The sequence below is a fragment of the Sprattus sprattus genome, assembly GCF_963457725.1.
Source record: "Sprattus sprattus genome assembly, chromosome: 14".
In the NCBI taxonomy this organism is placed as follows: domain Eukaryota; kingdom Metazoa; phylum Chordata; class Actinopteri; order Clupeiformes; family Clupeidae; genus Sprattus; species Sprattus sprattus.
This window is the reverse complement of record NC_137912.1, coordinates 9,757,983-9,778,150: the sequence shown is the minus strand read 5'-3', so window position 1 is coordinate 9,778,150 and position 20,168 is coordinate 9,757,983. Positions and strand designations below refer to the sequence as shown.

The window sequence follows — 20,168 nt, the reverse complement described above, 5'->3', positions numbered from 1 at the left end:
CACATGCTCACACACACACACACACACACACACACACTCAAGCAGGGAAGACTGGTATAAATGAGAATAAGGAATCCACCCAGCTTTATAGATTGAGAGAATGAATCGAGTAGACAGAGTGACCGAGATAAAGATAAGTAAGGGATAATGTATTGTCCGGAGGTCATTCTACAAAAATAATTCCCGACGGGGCGAACAACACCCCGACGCGCAGCGGAGGGAATTATTTTTGTAGAATGACCGACGGACAATACATTATCCTGCTTATTATACGGGTACTTGCCAAAAACGATAGAAGACATTCCTCCAACATACCTCTTTTTAATGATTTAGGTGCCGTTTCATGTGTCCCGTTTAGAAATAAATAGTTCTTCAAGCAAATAGAACTTTGAAGTTTCAGGTGTTGCATAGCAACCCATTACTTGCTAACTTCAAATTACTCTCTACTGTTGCGTTAAAATGACTGGACTTCTGGCGGAATGATATGAAAGATGTGAATTAGAAGTACAAAACCCGTTGCCAATGACAGCGGTGATTATCTTTGGCAGAGGTCTGCTAGCAGGAATTAATGTATGGGTATGACGTAGGGATGGCCCATTCAAATCAACGGTACTTTTTGGAACGTTCTGAAGAGCCGTATAATAAAGAAGGTTAATGGAGGAGGCTGAGAGAAAGAGAGACAAAGGGGGGGTAAAAAAAGAGAAAAAAAAGAGAGGAAAGTGCGAGGATATGACCGCTATAAACAAGAGAGAGACGTAAGGAACCAGGGTAACCAGTAGGGGAACAGACCTATTTATCCGAGTGATGGGGGCCATAAAAACAAATGGAGACCGCAATAAGAGATGCGAATGGACGCATTAAGCCGTTTCACAAGCCCCCCGGTTTGACATTAACACTGGACCACAAGTTTCCTGTTCAACACACCCACACACCCACACACACACAAACGTGAAGCTCTTTGTTAAATGTGGCTTGCAAAACCATTTGGGTCTCCATGGAAATACAGTACCCACATTGTTTACATCCACTTCAGTCTCTTAATGTATCCATACGTCATTCTGCGTGTGTTATTCTGAGAGTCTGTGTACTGTATTGGGTGTATCAGCATCAACATAACAGGAAGCAAAAGTCAATCAACCATTTGCACACCACTTTGGCCTCTTGCACACCCACACACTCACACCCACATACACGCGCACAAACACCCATCTTTCGTGTGGTTTGGTGTGGTGACGATTTTCGATGTTAAATGTTAAAGCCGCGCTCTTGAGGAAGAGTTTGCACAGGACAGAAACAGTCTCGTTCAGAACGCACCGTATATTTAGCCTACATTGCGATGTCCAAAGAAGGTAAGCTATATTCCAACAAAGACTACTGCATAGTGTCCCTGCAACTCCACTGTTGGAGAAAGACACTCACAACATCAACCTCTGCTGCAACAAGCCACTAACACCACCAAGGTCAAGGTGCTCGCTACCTAGGAAACCAATAATGATGGGAGGAATGTCGGCCTACCTGTGAACTAGACGGTCAGTTGATTTGGATAAAAGTGTCTACTAAATGAACAAGCTAACTATGAAACTGTAAAGACAGAGTTTACTATACGCCACTTGTCAGCCGGTGGAACACAGCTGTTCGGACCTGCGGTCATAAAAGCAGACTTCCAACCCTGAGACTGTACTGAGTCCAAACGAGGGTCAACAGTAGCCCCGGCATAAACAGCGTGAGGGCAGGACAGATGCTGCCCACGAGCTGCTCCGAAGCGCCTGGCGACTGGTGGCATGTTTGTCAGCCGTTCCCGAGCACGACGTCCAAATCTAATTACAGGGCGTATTTGAGGCATACGGCGACAGTGTAGCAGGGTGGTGTGATGATGTCTCTCACCAATGAGAAGCTGCCCAGGTGGAGTGAGTGTGTGTGTGTGTGTGTGTGACCATAGCATGTCACACACAAACACACATACGTTCACTGATAGGAAATGCCTACACTCACTGAAACTGAAATATTCACACATAAAATACAGGTGTTCATGAATTGTAAGTTTCTATGGTGAACATATTTACTCTTTTACACTGTTTCAGGGAGGGTCTATCGTCAGAGTCCATCATCCTGAGACGGGAAGACATAGCCTACCTGCTCTTCCGGATGTATAATATAATAACAGAATAAGAGAATAACAGAGGCAGTTAGAGGCTCTCCTGAGATGGAGAAGAGGAGCGAACAGGCAGCTGGGCTTGACAAGCCCCCAACCAGCCAAAAGAGGTAAACAGTAACCTCTCTCTCCTTCTCTCTCTCCTCTTTCTCTCTCTCCTTCTCTGTCTCTCCCCCCTCACTCTCACAGCCTTCTATGACTACCTCTATAATCTCTGTTTCTCCCCCAACCCCAGACAGAGAATAGCCCTCAGCTGTCCCACTACTGTGGAGCAGCCACTCCATGGCAAGACAATCTGTTACATCACACTGCCCCAGCCCCCCCCCCCCCCCCCCCCACACACACACACACACACACCCTAATGAGACGCCGTTTATGTATGAAAGACCGAGAGAGCAAAGAGAACACTTCCACCATTTACAGGGGCCTTCAGTAGCCCAGTCATTCCACCAACCGTAGCCACACTACAACTTCAGCAACAAACAAAGCAGCCAGCCAACAGACGGCCATTCCCACGTCAGCTAAGCAAACAGGCACAAGTTCCACTGGCTTCACGCTGTTACAGCTACGACTGCCACATGAGCCCACACCCGCCAGGGCCTCTCGCCTCAGTAAGAAGGAGAGAAAGACAGGAGAGAGGATGGAGGACGGAGAAGGGAGGGGGGAGGGAGGGAGGAAGGAATGAAGGAAGGAAAGCAACGAAGTAAACTGTTACCTCACGCGGGCTGCCTGGGACTGCCACCACTGCTGATTCTGTTGCTGCCTCGCTACTACTGCTGCTGATGTGGCTAGTATGACAACACTGAGCAACTGAGCTCACACACAGAGCCACACACAGGAGAGAGATAGAGAGAGCGAGAGAGCGAGAGAGAGAGGGAGAGGGAGGGAGGGGGAAGCAACTGTATGTGCTGGAGAGCACGAGTCCCCTCCCTCAGTCAGTCTCGCTCACACACACACACGTGCTATCCTGCTGCCCCAGCGAGGAGTTCTCTCTGTCTCTCTCTCGTTCTGTTCTCTCTCTCTCTCTCTCTCTCTCCCTCTCTCTCTGTCTCTCTCTCGGTCTCTCTCTCGTTCTGTTCTCTTTGTCGCTCACTCTTTCTCTCCAGCACAGCCCCTCCTTTCTTCTCTCCTCTGGCCACTCCAGTCCTCCCTAGTCTTTTCTGTGTGTGTGTGTGTGTGTGTGTGTGTGAATGTGTGTGAATGTGTGTGAGAGTGTGTGAGAGTGTGAGAGTGTGTGTGTCTGTTTAATTCCACCTCTTCTGCACCAGTGGGCCGGACAAATGGCATAATTTCCTGTCATCACGGAAAAACAAACACGAGGGAACAAGCCTGCTGAAGACACGACCAAACTCGCGCACACTTCTCCAGAAACATCCGTTTCATCATTACATTGCATTCCTCTCTTCCTCCGTCTCTATCTGTAGCCACTTATGACCGACAGAACAACAGGGCGGCATGACTAAGAAGCAATCCCACGTCCGACTGATCAATATTCTCTCTCTCTCTCTCTCCCTCGATCTCTTTCCCTCTCTCTCTCCATCTATCTGTTCTCTCTCGCTCTCCTCTTTTGTCCCTCACTCTTTTGGCATGAACTCAGAGCAGGAGATACCGACTGAACCACACGCCTGACCCAGGGCAAACAGAGTCCACGCTGCAGCCCGTGCAGGACAGCCTGGACTGGACTGGCCCGCCCTCCTGAGCCATGGCTCCAAGTGCACCAGCAACCCCCCCGGGAAGGCTCCGCTTGCCTTGCAAATGGGCGACTCTGGTCCTACGCTTGGGTGGAGCGACTCTCTACTCTCCGGGTTGGAGCGAGAGGCTTTTGGCGTGTTTCACACCGAGTGAGTGAGTAAGTCTCGTTAAAAGGGAAGTAAGTGTGTGTGTGTGTGTGTGTGTGTGTGTGTGTGTGTGGCCTTGGCAGCTACTGACTGGGTCTGTGAGGAAGACGCTGACTAATTTGGGTTGGTCTATTTGTGCCGTTTGGGAGGGTCCTATGATCTTGGGTCGGGTGCCTGCCGGCAACTTGATTTCTCAATCAAGCCAATGAGCACATTGGGAAATAAGGATGGAGAGATTAAAGCAAGGGCATGTCCCGCGAGATTTGATTTGTGTGTGTGTGTGTGTGTGTGTGTACTTATGAGTCAGACTGTGTAAGAAATGTGATACTGACTAATGGCTTAGCTGTTAAACAACACACACACACACACACACACACACACACACACACACACACACACACACACACACACAAACACACACACGAACACACACACACACCACACACAAACACACACACATAAATAAGTACAAAGCTTTTTCTCCCTACTTCCCACCAAAACTGTAGAGCAGATGGTTAGGTCACATTCTCAACAACACAATTAAAACACATGCTCATATCCTTTCCTGAATAAAATATATTGCCAAATGTCGCACCAGACAAGAGCCAATGATCTTTCGTTAAAATTGTCCTCACTTAATGAAAGAAATGTCATGCTGCATACAGGCTCTATATTAATATAATTAGCGATAGCAGCTTACCAGCCTGAGGAAATCTTCAAACGTGATTAGAGACCCCATGAAAAAAAAAAACACAGTTACACAAAGTCTTGAAGAACCCCATTGACGTCATGAAACCGTATGGATGCACGTGTTCAGACTTATGTGCCTGCGTGCTGCATAGGTCACCTGCAATGACATGATTATGACATGTCGACATTAAGACAAAAAATCAGAGACAAGTGAAGTGGTACCACATGGCTCCACCACTCAGGGTGTGTGTATAACCAACTCGAACACCTCCGCCGTATGGATCTAGATTCAGCTGGGCTAGGGAGTCAAATAAAGTGTCAAGTAAAAAGTCTTAAATAGGTTCTCCATGATATCAGGGTCTACATGGCTGCTGGCCAGACACTGGCGAGTATTAGACCTGAAGTGTCTGTCCTGTAGTTTGAGACATTTGGTTTCCCCTGGCAATGCTCTCCCAGACCTGTCTAGCCTTTTTGAAGAGAAGGGAAGGCTTTGAAAAAATCTTTGATTAGGCTAGTCTTCTGACAATCTCGATGGTTACTATGTTTGTAACCAGCTAAAGGAGAATGTAAATGAAGGGAAACAGTGTCTCCTTCCTGTACATCTTAATGTTTCAGGTTTATTGATTTTTTTTAACTTGCCATACACAATGGACCAGAGGTCTCTCTCTTTAGTACTGTGATAAAAAGCCAGGATCAAAACGGTGGCGTCTCTTTCTTGTTGCCTTCTTCTCTCTCTTCATCTGGCTTTAAATCTCCCCCAAGGCAGAACTGAAGGAGATGGCGGAGAGCGGGCAGAGGACGTATATCTTCACACGCACACACACACACACACCAGACACACACACACACACACACACACACACACAGATCCTGAAGTGAAAGAAAAATATACACATACACAATAGCCATCCTCTCACAAAAGAAGTAGCTACTTGCATGTGTACACACACACACACACACACACACACACACACAGCTACACAGACAAAAAGCAAACCGATTTGCATAGGCACAAAACGGCAGCCTTTCCCACACTCTTCCAGAGCTCTGAGAGAGAGAGACTGAGTGTTGTAGGAGGGAATAAAGCCGACCAGCTCCGACCTAAGAGCTCCTCCAGCCCCTCCTCCTCCAAGCACCCAGGCAGAAGCACCCAGCTCCCAGCTCCCCCGTACTAGCCCTGCCGAGCTGCCGCATTCACATCCACCAAAGGAGGATCCAAGACGCAATGCTGCCATGCGGAGAGATAATAAAACAAGACTGTTTCCTTGGGCTAAATTACAATGGCTGTTCCCCTGCCAGAGCCACCATGGGTGCTGGTTAAAAATGGGTGCGGTGGTGAGAATTTGGAAAACAGCTTCACTGTTTAGGGAGGCGTATAGCCGGACCCAGTGTTTCCCCTACAATGATATTTTTGCGCCGCGCCCCTGCCGCCGTCCCCCTCCCCCCCCCAAGCTGTAAACCTAGGGGAAACACTGCGGACCACAGAGGCTCCTTGTGCGCTGGCTACTGTACTGCACGAGCTCCTGTAACTCACCTAATGAAGACTGGGGGGGGCATCATTTTTCGGGGCACATTAAAGTGAACGAAAATGAAAAAGTGACACTGAAAAACCCAGGCCTTGAAAGCGTTACAGTTCATCATGAACTTCATGTCATTAAAAAGTGCAAATTGCTAATTAGCCTAAATGCTAAGAGACCACATTTAATTAACTTAAGCGCCTCTTCACTTTGTCATTCATTTTGATAAATAATGACTTAATCCCCCCCCCCGAGTGCGAGGTTGAGTGACGCGGTGGCCTTTGTGAAGGGAAGAGCTCACACGCGTGCCTCTGTGGGAGGGACACAACTGACCCCACACTTCATCAGCACTGCGCTCATCCTCCGACAGGCCCTCACTCTCTCGCCGATACAACACAACACCCCCCCCCCCCAGAAAAGCCCTCGCTGAGAGGGGCACTCGTCGGCTCTGGGGCCAGGGTGTGAGAGGATGTGATGACTGTCAGAGCGTAAGCAAACACGTACGCAAACACACACGCACACACACACACACACACACACACACACACACACACACACACACACACCAGACACACACATGCAATCACGCATGCGCACGCGCACACACGCACGCGCACACGCACACGCAAACACACGCACACGCAAACACACACACACACACACCTCCCAGCAGGCCACCTCCACTTGCTCATTCCATCTATCTCCCGAGTAGACAGGGGCAGCGGGACAGGATGAATGATTGACCTCCACCACCACCACCCCCCCGCCCCCCCCCCAACCCCCTAAACCTCCCTCACCCTCCAGCCGCTCAGCTCCGCCTCGCTTCACCGATCTGCTGAGGTGCACTCTAGCGATTCACTTAAAACACTCCGGCAGCTCCAATGAATAATGAGGATCCCTTCCCGTCCACTTGGGCCCATAGTGTGCTGTGTCAAGTACAGCGTTTGCTGATTTGGACCCATCACTGTTGCTGTGGCCACCGTCCACTCCAAGCCATATGACTCGGCATATTTAGGTGGCAGCCATGTTGTGTAGTGCTGTGCAAAGATAAACTGTTGGCATAACAATGCTGCGCTATCCTTCATTCAACCCGTGGACAGCCATTGGCTGGATGTTGAAGCCGTGGGGTTGACTTATCGACTTCCTGTTTAAGGACAGGCGACCAGCTGCGGTAGTGGCGTTGCAGGATCCTGTGTGTATCTTGCACAATTAAAAGTTGTGTCACTTAGCTTTTGAGGCTTGTTCCTTATTGACAGGATGACAACTTCCGGCTTTACAATACTCAGGTCATACGTGACCAGCAGAGTGTCACGGAACAACACCAGTGTCCATCTGCACACTCTCAGAATATAAATATCCAGCTACAAGCAGTGCATATTGAGAGAGAGAGAGAGAAAGAGAGAGAGAGAGAGAGAGAGATAGAGAGAGAAAGGGAGAGGGAAAGCAAGAGATTTAACAGTCCTTTATTAAAACACTCTCACACATTTTCTCACACAATTACACCCATAAAACGTACACATTACACAACATTACACATCCCCACAAACAAAGCTTACATCTTCATATACAGAGAGAAAGAAAAGAAACTACAAACCATGATCTCACAAAGTTGAATATTTCTATGGCCAAGGTAGAACACAGCTAGCTAGATCACACAGCACCTCACAGAGCCCTCTCCTTAGGCAACACAACAGAGACAGAAAGACTTCCTAGAGACGATGAGTACGCAGCTCTGTTACAGTTCTAAACCTCCCTAAGGTGGAGACAGTCTGGGGACAGCAGGTCATGACTCATTGACTCAACACCTAATCTTTAGCTGACACCCACACACAAACACACACACACACACACACACACACACACTAACTGCCTCCATCACCTTCGATGGCACCTACTTGTGACTCAATATCGACCTGAGGATTCCACACACACCCTCTGGAGCAATGATGAGGACTGTTGCAGGCTGGCAGAAGTTAGCATTAGTCTGCTAGCACCTCACAAGTGGGATCCAACCATGCTTGGCTACATCCTGCCAAGGGTGGAATGCATTCAAATCGTCTGGTAACTCTCAGCGGGGGGGAGATATTGAGGGCAATTGTGAATTACCAACAGACAAACAAACAAATAAAGGCTTTGCAGCCGGGTGGACAAGAGAGAGAGAGAGAGAGAGAGAGAGAGAGAAAATAAATAACTGCCTTTCCGATAAAGATGAGCGGTGTGCCTCACACGTCTTCTCCATTTTGATGACTAATACAGGAGAAATTGTGAGGTTCAATTCTGCCTGATTGATTGATGGAAACCAACGTGGGCAGGAAAATAACGACTTTTTGTCGAGAAAGCAATTTCCTGCATCGTGGGCAATCAATTAAAGTGTTATTGCGCTATAAACAACAGAAGATCGGACCCCGGTGGTAATGGAGGGCGTTTGTCGTCAGTCGTGGACAAATGGGAGCGATATTGAGGGGGGTGAGAGCTCACTAAGAACTGCAGCATTCATCACACTTGGATGATGCCTAATATGTAGAAGACTGTCCATGACTTTTTTACATCATTCCCTTTTCTATTAGCCTCTCACCTCCTGCAGTAGACCCATTAGTCGACTTAAACCAGGGGAGTCGGCCCTACAACAGCATCCTTTCAAGGCTAAGGGTACATACTTCACCAGTCTTGCACACTAATCACTTAAAAGTTGACATAAACCTAAACTCTTCAGAGCCACAAAGCAAGATGATGAGGGGGCAACTCTGTGGTTGCTGGGTCAAGGCATTCCTGATGAGCCAAATGAACCAAATGCAGGTCCGACACACAAGCAGTCTCAGTCAGAGGCTGTAAAAAATACCAGCCGTCTCAGTCAGATGCAGTGCTGTCTTCCCTTGAGGGAGGGGTCTGAGGAGCTCATTTTTGAGAAATGATTCTAACGCAATAATCTATGGAATCTATATAGCTTTTCGAGAGAGAGAGAGTGGAGAGATAACGATTGGGTTAGATAGAGCGACACAGAGAGGGGGAGAGAGAAAGATTGAGTTAGATCGAAGGACACAGAAGGGGGGGGGGGGGGGGGGTTGAGAGAAAACGAGAGAAACACACAGAGGGGGGGGGGGGGGGTATTGCTGTTACTGTCCCAATCATCAGAAGTCATCCTCCTAATTAGCTGTGTGCCCTATGAGCTAGGTAGGATTATGTCGAAGATGCTAAGAATACCAATTTCTGCCTCTAGCTGCATCCGATACGGAGAAGTCTGCCCCTGCTAATGCCCGACTCAAAGTCACCGTGAAACAGAACCGACACACAGATCACAGCGGCAATGATGCAGCTGTTGTGAAGTCGTCAATATGTCTGTACACATTGCACAACGAATTTCCACTATGCCTCAACTGTATATTTAGGAAGTCCTTTTCAAGGATGTAATGAGGAAGTATGAACCCTAACAATATGTTCCTTGACAGCATAAAAATCTGACGTCTGTTGTGACCGTCCTTCGGTGGTCGACTCAGAACTGGTGTCGTATTACTGCTGTTCCCGAGACACAGCAGCAACTCTGATATCCATTAGTGAGCTGCACTCAGGACGTGGAGAATGACAGACTTGTTTGGTGCCATCACTGATGTGCTTTTTCTGGCAGTGTTGTTGGTGCTGGTAAGATAACTAGATAATGGAAGTGTGTGTGTGTGTGTGTGTGTGTGTGTGTGTGTGTGTGTGTGTGTGTGTGTGTGTGTGTGTGTGTGTGTGTGTGTGTGTGTCTGTGTGTCTCTGTGTGTGTGTGTGTGTGTGTGTGTGTGTGTGTGTGTGTGTGTGTGTGTGTGTGTGTGTGTGTGTGTGTGTGTGTGTGTGTGGTTTTGTTGTGTGTGACGGTATGTGTGCATGTTAGGAGTCGAGGGCTCTCACAGAGGCGACGATATGACGTGATATACCATCACAGTATTTGAGTCACAATACAATATTAATATTCGATTCTCCAATACATTGTGATATATTTCTCCACATTAGGTTTCAAAACAATGAGAGTATCTGTAGCCATCTAGGTGCAGCAAATTTGTTCTCGACTTCCTTTCTAATTTCAGCTGTGACGCAAGCGAAGAACAAGGTCATGTGCCATCTTGTGGACTTCAGAAGCAATGTTATCAGAGTCGATGTATGTACTAAAACAACATTTAAATACATAATATAATCTCAATACTTGTGCTGTAATGCTGTATTGTTATAACATTGTGCCATATAAATACTGTGATACTACACTGTATCGATTTTTTAATCCCATCTCTAGTGCATGTGCTTGTGTGTGTGTGTGTGTGTGTGTGTGTGTGTGTGTGTGTGTGATCTTATGTGCTGTGTGTGTGTAATACACAAAGGGATGGCATCTGGGGCAATCTGGGAGACACCTGAGGCTCCCACTGTGTTTGTGTCGAATAGAGCCATCCAGTAAAAGGTCACTAAGGACTACAAACCCCATGGAGACAAGATGGAAATAGAGACAAAAAAGCCACAAATATGCTTAGTCATTGCCTTCAGCCTCCTGAGAGAAAACCTCACCTGCAGTGACAGATCTGGGTATATCAGGACACCCTCATAGAAAAGGAATATGTCTAACTAACACAGATTCTCTCTTTTAATCATTTAGAGGCACAGATTCACATCACCTCTCCGGCTGAATGAGACACTGATGACATTCACTGTCTCATTAGGATAGGTTTAGTCACTTAAAAGAGCAGTCATGTCCTTATAAACGTGGCCGGTAATGGCATCTCATCTCATCCCATAGCTGGTTATCATTAGGCTAGCCCTTCTGCATGTTTCTGTAGAAGGCGGCTAAAGCTAATGACCTCATTACGTTCTACTGTCTTTAGCAAAAGGAAAGGAGGACATGACAGAAAAGGGAAAGCTGGGAGGGGAGGTAGTGAGTTGTCCCCCAGGAGGGGTGGGGGAGGGGGGGCGAGGGGGAAGTTAAAAGAAGGGTCAGGGCTGGTACAAATGTCAGCCGCCAAATGGCAGAGGGAGCTCAGGGAATGCCTCGCGAGCCAGTGAGAGGTAAGGGCGAGTGTGTGTGAAAGTGTGTCTGTGTGCCATTTTGTTTTTGTCTGATGTGTTGCGCGTGTGTGCGTGTGTGCGTGTGTGTGTGTGTGTGTGTGTGTGTGTGTGTGTGTGTGTGTGTGTGTGTGTGTGTGCTTGTTTATGTTTCACTGTGAGTGAATGCACGTGTGTGTGTGTGTGTTTCCCTATTATGAGTTGACAGATCGCTGTGTACTCACCAGAGCTTTCTCGGGTTCCCCCTGGGACTCAGTAGAAGACTCCATGTTTCCCACTCCTCGGCCTCAACGCCCTCAGTGCTGCTCAGAGACCCGCATGACTGCAGAGAGAGAGAGAGAATCCGTTTACAAAAACAATTATTCATATGAACACACCCATTATTACTCTTTTACACATACGACACACATCTTCATATCCACACTCAAACACACAAGGAGACTCACACATTTTCAGGTCACAGGAATAATGACATTCATGGACACACACACACACACACACACACACACACACACACACACACACACACACACACACACACACACACACACACACACACACACACACACACACACACACACACACACACACACACACACACTTTACAGAATTAGACACGTGTGGAAACCAACACGTTGGCTAAATGCTCCTCTCTCACATCTGCACACCCAGACAAACAGAAGCAGCATCTGCCCAACAGATACTAACTACTTACTAACCGAGAGTGAGGTCATACAGGGACATATCAGACTGAGGCTGTAACTCTTTTCATTTTGAGAATAAATGGTAATTGTAAATAGAAAACATGTTGTTTTGTTCAGCTCTCAAGTCTTCTCACGACACAGTGTGTTTTAGGTGTTGCCTAGCAAACAATGACTTGCAAACTTCAAGTTACAATGATCAATAGAAAACGGACAACAGGGCTCATTTTAAATGGCTTTAATTTACAGTTAAACACAAGGTTTTCAAACTATAGTAGTCAAGTCTTCATCATCAATTTCAATAACACATTTTCGCTGCTTCTGAATTGTACTGACCTGTACTAAGTCCTATAAAGTATTACCCGATATCAAAATGTTCGCAAATTCTTGAGTCTTTATTCTTCAACTGTCATGGTACCAGGACATTCAACTGGTTTCCTGTTCTCAAATAATTTCATAATAGGAGTCCTGATTCTATCACTACTTATAATTACATGCTCATGGCTGTTGATACATCGCTCATTTTTAAGGATGTTATGTTAAGTACTTGGTACATGGTATCACTCATTTTTAAGATGACGTCACTGGAGGGCAATAAGAATACTTATCAGACCGCAGACCGGCAAGGACGTCAATACGCGGCTGGTATGACTACCCGTTAGCCAATCAGAATGCTTGTACTGACGTTGCCATATAAAAAACACAAGATATCGGGCAACACTTTCACAATGTCATATTTTTGCACACACAAACTAATAACTCCTTTCAACAAGAGTACACTGGAAGAGAGAAAAGATCACCAGTGTCACAGCATCTTAGCAGGACAGAGTTATGAACCATTTAAGGCAGAAAAAAATGGGGGGAAAAAACATCTCAGTGAGCAAGGAGACAAAGACTGTCACAGAACGGAGCGAAGAATTCACTGAGAAATGGACACACACAAAGACGTGGCTCATCTCTGCTGTGTGTAGGATTCAACATCCAGGCAGATGCAGAGAGGGCACAAAGAAGAGACAGAAAAGCGTCCGCCTCGCTCTCAGAAACATGTCTAACTAGGTCCTTTTCATCACACTCTTCTGACACCACTCCTCCTCTCCAGAGCGGCCAACGGATCTCCATTAGCGTCTAAATGTGAACGCCACACTGCCTGGAGGTCATCGAGGGAGTAAGAAGACGCTGCCATGCGCAAAGAACAGCCCTGGAGAAAGAGCTGCACACACACACACACACACACACGCAAAAACACACAGCATAACATAGCACTGCATAGTGTGCGTTGTTAGCCTGGACTGTATGGCTAGTCACTGTAGTCATTCTCATTCTGGAGGTGACGTCAGGAGTGCTGCTCATTTTTCAAGAGGATATGGCCTCCATTGCCACCCATTAGCTCGGACATTCTGTCCCAAAGTTGTTTTTGAGATGCAGTGGAGTTGAATGGGTGGTAAAAGGCAACGTTGGTAATACTCTTCTCTGATTAGCTTTTCCTTCTGAGTTGCATCAACAACTTCACCTTAACATACTGTACACACAGACCCACAGAATAATTAAAATAAAAAAAGTAACTAAATAAAAACTTTAAGGCTGATTGAGCAATACGTCTGCTTTATTTCAGAAAGGGTCTTGAGAGATTAGAAAATGGAGATTTCTTTCTGCAGAAAAAATTTAAATACATATCAAAGCATAATGTCTTCTCCATATTCTGCTTAAACTGGCTGTGATCAGTTCCCAAAGCTTCAACGAGGGCTGATGCAAGAACGCACCCACAACCGTAATGTCCAAATCCCTGTGAACCATAATGACTAAATGACATGAAATGGTGGCTAGGCCAAGTTAACAGCAAAACCCAACATGACAAGCAAAATGGCTTTTGATACCCTTGACAGAGTGCAGCTTCCAGGTATAGTCCCCGACAAATCGTTTTCTAGAAAAAGTGAAGGGTGAACAGACCAGAGAAAAAAAAAGAAGAAAAAAAACAGAATTCTTCCTCCCTGCTTACTTCAGCCATTTCTGTTACCCATTATCTACTCAGCTCCAAATGTGGGGCTAGTGAAAGAGGAACTGTTGCCGCCAAGTTGGCCTTCGGAGTAAATGACAAACGCTAAAGAGCAAAGTGAAAAGTTTTGTGTGAATATGGGTTTTATGACACGGAGGATGGTGGAGCTTAGGGGATAAAGCTGAGAGCAGAAACTCTTAAAAGTATAAATTCCAACGTCTCAACAATTTTGCATAGTAACACTAGCAGGTTGTCTCTTGCAGGAGGCGCTAACAGGCATCGGTTAGAGAAGCAGGATGGTACACATGCTAGCCTGACAAGATTAATCACATTAGCACCTTCGGCATGTTAAAGCAACTTACACGCTGTAAGAATGTCCCTCATGGCATCAAGCCAAGAGTAGCAACGATAACACACATACACATACCAGTGACGTCAGTGACTTGGATTTACCACCGTTGAAAGTATCATATACAACAGAACGCTCTTCTAGATGATATCCGAAAAGCCTTCAAACAGCTGGTTCACTAGCTCTGCGCTGCACTCCACACTACCTGACCAACAGTGGTAGCTCATATATACATAGCACAAAAGCAAATATTAGGCAGATAACAACAGGAGAGTTTACACAGTGATATCAAAGAAGGCTTCACCTCTAAAGGTCAGGTATTTTGAGTTCAGTTCCTTCCTCTCTTTAGACCAGCAGGCTCTGACCACCAAATACATCCATACATTTTTATTTCGTCAGGGTGTCTAGGTCCAGCCGAGTTGAGCACTGGTCTTAATCCTCTCTAGCTATTCCATCCCAGCAATGCAGCCATATTAATAACACTAGCCATAATCTGCCGGAAGATTAGAGTTCCCAGGCTTTCTCTGGTCTCGCTGACCAGGTGCTGACTCGGTCAACATTTGGACTGAGCAAAAGTGAGCCGTCACCTGGACAATGGCTGGAGATTAAAGCAGCAATACAGAGTTCTGTTTCAAAACTAGTAAGCTAACTACCTAAAAAGGCATGCAAAAAACCTTGCAAACACCACCAACAGCCCAGCTGGCACTGATAGAAGCTTGTCAACACACTAACTGGTGTCTTTTGGCAGAATAGCTGCTTCCATTTTTGCCAGGTGTTCCAGCCCGGTACACAGAACTACATAGAGCATATCCTAGATGGCTAGTGGGGAAGACACAGGTGTGTATCCGTCCTTCACATGACCATATGCTATTAAATATAATTTGAGGATGGTACCAAAGCTAGTTGCCTATAAAACCAAACCTCAAAAAGTGTCAAATTGTTGCATAGTGCTACTTTAAAGGCTGGGAGGAATACCTATATCCCATTAAATCCTCTCTTGCTGGTGCTCACACACACTACTGTACCAGACACCTTTGGAGTCCCAGTTCCCATCTCTTCACTAACATGAAAAGCCACAGCAATCAGATGCACGAGGGGCTTAGATTAGATGTCAGGGTGGGGGACAGCTATTTCCCAATAGAAAGTTCCCTATAAATGATGATTTTGTATATATTTAGCTTATCACTATCTCATTTAATGCCTTGGGTTTAAATAGACCATAACCTATTCTTAGTAAATATCTATGGCTAAATACTTCATTGTTTTGTAAATAGTTTTTATTGTTGAGGGACTTTACACGAATTCGGTAGAATGGTCCATATAGCTTCCTGAGTGCGTGTCTGTCGGGAGAAGGGGGGGATTAAGAATTCCTCGAAAACTATAAGTGCTCTAGTCAGCGAGGCTTAGCAATGCAGCTAATTAACACAGCAGACCGAACACCACGAAGACAAAGGCCAGTGGTAGGTGGAAGGCTTGAATTTAATGAGCCAATTTTGGCTGACACGCATTTTTTATAGTGAGAGGCATGTGAAGGGTAAATTAGCAAATTGTTGTGTGGGTCCACACACAGTGGGTCTTCGATGGACTGTTCCCAATGCATCTGAGCCAATCAAATCTCACTTAGGCCAACTCCTTATTACGTGTGCAACATCAAAGATAGTTAAGGGTCAGAAACATGGTCCACTTTGCATTAAACAATGGAATATCCTATGATGTAGGCAGAACAAGTGCACACTGCCCATACATTCAGACTCTGAGCACCTGTACTTTTCTGTTATTTGTTTTCATCCTATATCCTTCGTTCAGCTTGCTTCACAAATGCTCAGGAGGGCAAGGGACTGGCTGTCACCTTGGGTATACGGCTTGGGGGGGGGGGTGCTTTCTGGAGGTCCTACGGTCAGTAAAGGCCATTAATCATTCCCAAAGACAGTGGGAACTCCCCAAACCAGTAGTGCAGCATTAGTGTGGTGGCAGTGGGAGGGGAATTAGGGGCAAACACACAATAGCGGAGTGACACGGAGAAGTAAAGAAGTTCAGAAAGCGACTGCAAGGTCAGAAGAAACCCCCCTCCAAGTGCTGGCCTAATTCCAAGCAGGCACACACAATTGCTCACATGCATGTGTTAGCTTTAAGTTTTAGTTTTAGTGTATGGGCCATTCTACCGAATTGGTGCAAAGTCAGGTCGGAAATATTTGGATTTTTTTTATGTTTTATTCCCAAAACTTTGTCCTTATGTATATTGTACCATATCTAAAGTACACTTATCTAGTAAAAGAACAGTCAATTTTTATATTGTATTTTCAGAATGTGTTGGAATGTTTTTCCTCTTCCAAAAATTCGGTAGAATGGCCCGTATACAAAGACGAAAAACTAACACAGAACCACAAACTTCAACTCACAAACTGCCACCAGAACAAACTTTTCAACCGGTCTGATTTTTTTTACACAAATGAGAGAAAGTTCTTGTGAGACCATATTTGAAGTTTGGTCCTGCAATTCCAATCTTTGGCACTGGTCAATAAGAGCAGTACTGCGTGGGTTTCTGTCTTGATTCTTGATTTGAGCAATTGATTTAACGTCAGGCACACAGACTGGCACAGAAAAGAGAGACAGGCTAACCTGATTGGATGAAAGCCCACTATGGACTAAGATAAGGGAATTCCATTGGCTATAAGAATTGTCAGTAATTTCTACTCACGCCGGCTGCTGTCCAAGATCCCTCAAAGCACTCCAGCAAGATGAAGGGATCGATCCACAAAAACAAGCCCAGACCACAGTCACAGCACCACTGAGTCATGGACCCAGGGGGAAGACAGAGACACATACAAAACAGGCTCATACACACAAAATGACAGGTACCCCCCCCAAAGTGACAAAAAACTAAAAATGTGAGACTCTCCGCACCCACATGGGAGAACACACACACAGACCTGTTGCTGGCGCTTTCAGACATCACTGTGGCCAGGCCAGACACCTCTGTGTTCCTGGTTCCAGAGAGCAATCATCAAGATACAAGAAGTCTGCCAAATGGGAAAAAATAAATGCACGGACACACACAGACAGCCTGTGGGATACTGTTTAAGGGCCAGTGTTGATGTAGGAGGTATGAGGTTTATATCCGAGTTCTACCCATTGAGCTCACAGTGCTTTCACAACTGTCTTGCAGACAGAAAGTGTGTGTGTGTGTGTGGCCGGGGAGGGGGGGGTGGGGGGGGGGATGGGTGGTGTATAATGGAACATTGCTTATAAACCTTCCTTCCAGCGAGACGAAAGGCTAGTAAAAGCTACCATGCCAATTAGCGAGACTTCCAACCTGTTGGGCAAAGAAACTGGCACCGCTTCAGTGACATCAAGCCGCTTCTTGAAACACTTGCACGGCATGGTATGCTAATGGTTATCCAAATCATCCACAACAGAAAAAAGTTCTCTTTTCAGGAAAGTGTCTTGCACTCCCACACACATTAAGACAAGTTGTCACAAAAAAGGTGCTAAGCTTATCTCTAGAGGTTGTGGTTTAAGCATTCTTTAGCTTCAGCCCGTATTTTTTACCATTCTTTATGCTTAATTTTTTGCTAGGAGAAAAATAAAAGATTTGTGAATTACGACACGCGCTGCTCTTTCAAGGATGACTGCGTGGAGAGATCTACTTAGTGTGAAGCAAATGTTGCATAAACTGAAAAGATATGAATAAAATCAGGCCAAGAGCTCCATTACATCCACAACTACTGCATTGTGACCCACTTACTGCAGAGCTGGAGGGAGCATCTTAAAACACTTTTATAGGGCAACGGAACGAGGGAGAATTAATCACGGACACAGGCGCATGGTGGCACTGCATCAGGACAGATGACGTGTGTGTGTGTGTGTGTGTGTGTGTGTGTGTGTGTGTGTGTGTGTGTGTGTGTGTGTGTGTGTGTGTGTGTGTGTGTGTGTGTGTGTGTGTGTGTGTGTGTGTGTGTGTGTGTGGGAGCTGTAGGATACTTGATTAATGGCCTTCAATACCACAATCATCTTGAAAAGGTTCCCCCACACATGAGCCGAACAGGGAGAGACGTGTCTGTGCCTGTGTCTCAGACATTAACTCAAATGGCCACAAAGAAACCGGCTGAGCCCCACCGCATGTCGTAGATCAACAACACCCTCAGGCTACATTTAAACAAAAAATCTATACACGTTCTCTACATGCTTACACGGCTTGCAGGAAACCACCTGCACGCATTTAAAGTCATTGATAATTGGTTAGTGTATGAATGGCTAATGAAAGTCTGCCTTTAATAATGAATCAGCCTAAGTGTGCAGGCTAGCATTAAACACACGCGCACCAAAATTCCTACACTTTGAATGAGGGCAGCAGGTTATCATAGATATTAAAACGCTCTGGCAAGCGCCACGCGTGCTCAAAGTGCCTCCATCCAACTGGTGAGGAGGGAGGAGAATACTAATGTGGCCTGTGCACATGGCTCTGGGAGTCAAGGTGACTGTGCAGGACAGGGTTAGCGTTCTGCGCCGACAATACCTCCATCCTGAAGGCGGCAGGCAGGCGGCAGGCAGGCAGCTCCCTATCGACCACAACGCTGACAGGGCTATAGAATGAGCCCTGAACATAATTCACACAGGTGAAACAGCCCCACACACACACACACACACACACACACACACACACACACACACACACACACACACACACACACACACACACACACACACACACACACACACACACACACACACTCACACTCACACACACACACACACACACACACACACACTCTTCAGGGAGACTTATGGCTCTGATATGGCCTGCTGTGCACACCCTCCCACTCACAAGCGCATACAAAAGACATACCCACATGCACACAAATCATTCCCCGTCACGATCACATGTCACAGGATGAATATAGAACCTACCTCATGCGGCTCACGCAGTGAAAAGCAGTTTCTCAGCGACAGCAGCACCAGCACCAGCCTAGCAGACAGGAAAAGGCAGGGGGAGAGGGAGAGAGAGAAACAAAGAGAAAGAAAAAAATGACATCAGTTTTTGTCTCTTGCTGTCAAGCAGCGTAGGCTTGAGCATGCTAAAAATTGCTCATCTCTTCTCCTCAAAAGTCCTACATACACGCCTATATTTTTTGTACACAAACCTTTATGCTTTGAATATGCATCGAGGAGTATCCAGAATTTCTGTGTAGTCAAATGTGTGTGTCCATCACAATCTACCAGTGTGTGTGTGTGTGTGTGTTAGTCTGTCTAGCCCTGAGATGACATCTCTGGCCAGCCTTAAGCACGCAAAGGCTTATCCCTGGTGAGTGGTCACTCGGGCCAAGAGGCCAATTAGTGCGTCAGCCTGCTCCGGCCAGTGCCTCCAAGGCACCGAGTGACTGTCAGAGAGACACAGATGTTTCACGAGCCGCCTCCGCTCACTGCCATCTCACCACGGCAGACCATAAAGACCTGCAGATAAAGGAGCCGGCTCGGCAAACAGACCGTAGATTGGCAATGCAAAGGAGCCACTGTGAACAACAGCCTGAAAGAGCCACAGGGCCAAGAAGCCATAAAGGGGTCTTTAAGAACTCGAGCCAAGAGATGGAGTGAGCGTGTGCATGTTAGGAGGGGAGGGAAGAGAGAAAAAGAGAGACAGAGAGTAAAGGGGCATGTGTGTGTGTATGTTTGTGTGTGTGTGCGTGTGTGTGTGTGCGAATGTGTGTATGTGTGTGTGTGTGTGTGTGTGTGTGTGGAGGGGATTGAGAGTTGGTCACTCAATGCATTGGTCCCATTCCTCTGAGCTTGGCTTGCTGCCTGTCTTTTCTGTTTAAGTGAGTCTGTGCGCATGCTGAAGGGCCGACCCACGTGTGTCCCTCTCCTCCAGATGCAGAGAGGGGAGACGGGGACGTGTCGAGGCCCAGCTG

The 20,168-nt window shown here is 46.4% G+C and overlaps 1 protein-coding gene across 1 annotated transcript in view; it reads right to left on the bottom strand.

Annotated features, from left to right (window-relative positions):
• osbpl8 (oxysterol binding protein-like 8) overlaps positions 1-11,489 on the bottom strand; it is a gene marked incomplete at its 5' end in the record, with an annotated part of 76,379 nt that extends 64,890 nt beyond the window's left edge. Inside the window, one exon of the mRNA XM_080850899.1 lies at positions 11,444-11,489. Coding sequence (XP_080707025.1) covers positions 11,444-11,488 — 45 coding nt within the window. The remainder of the gene's footprint in view (positions 1-11,443) is intronic.
• Positions 11,490-20,168: the final 8,679 nt, after the last annotated feature.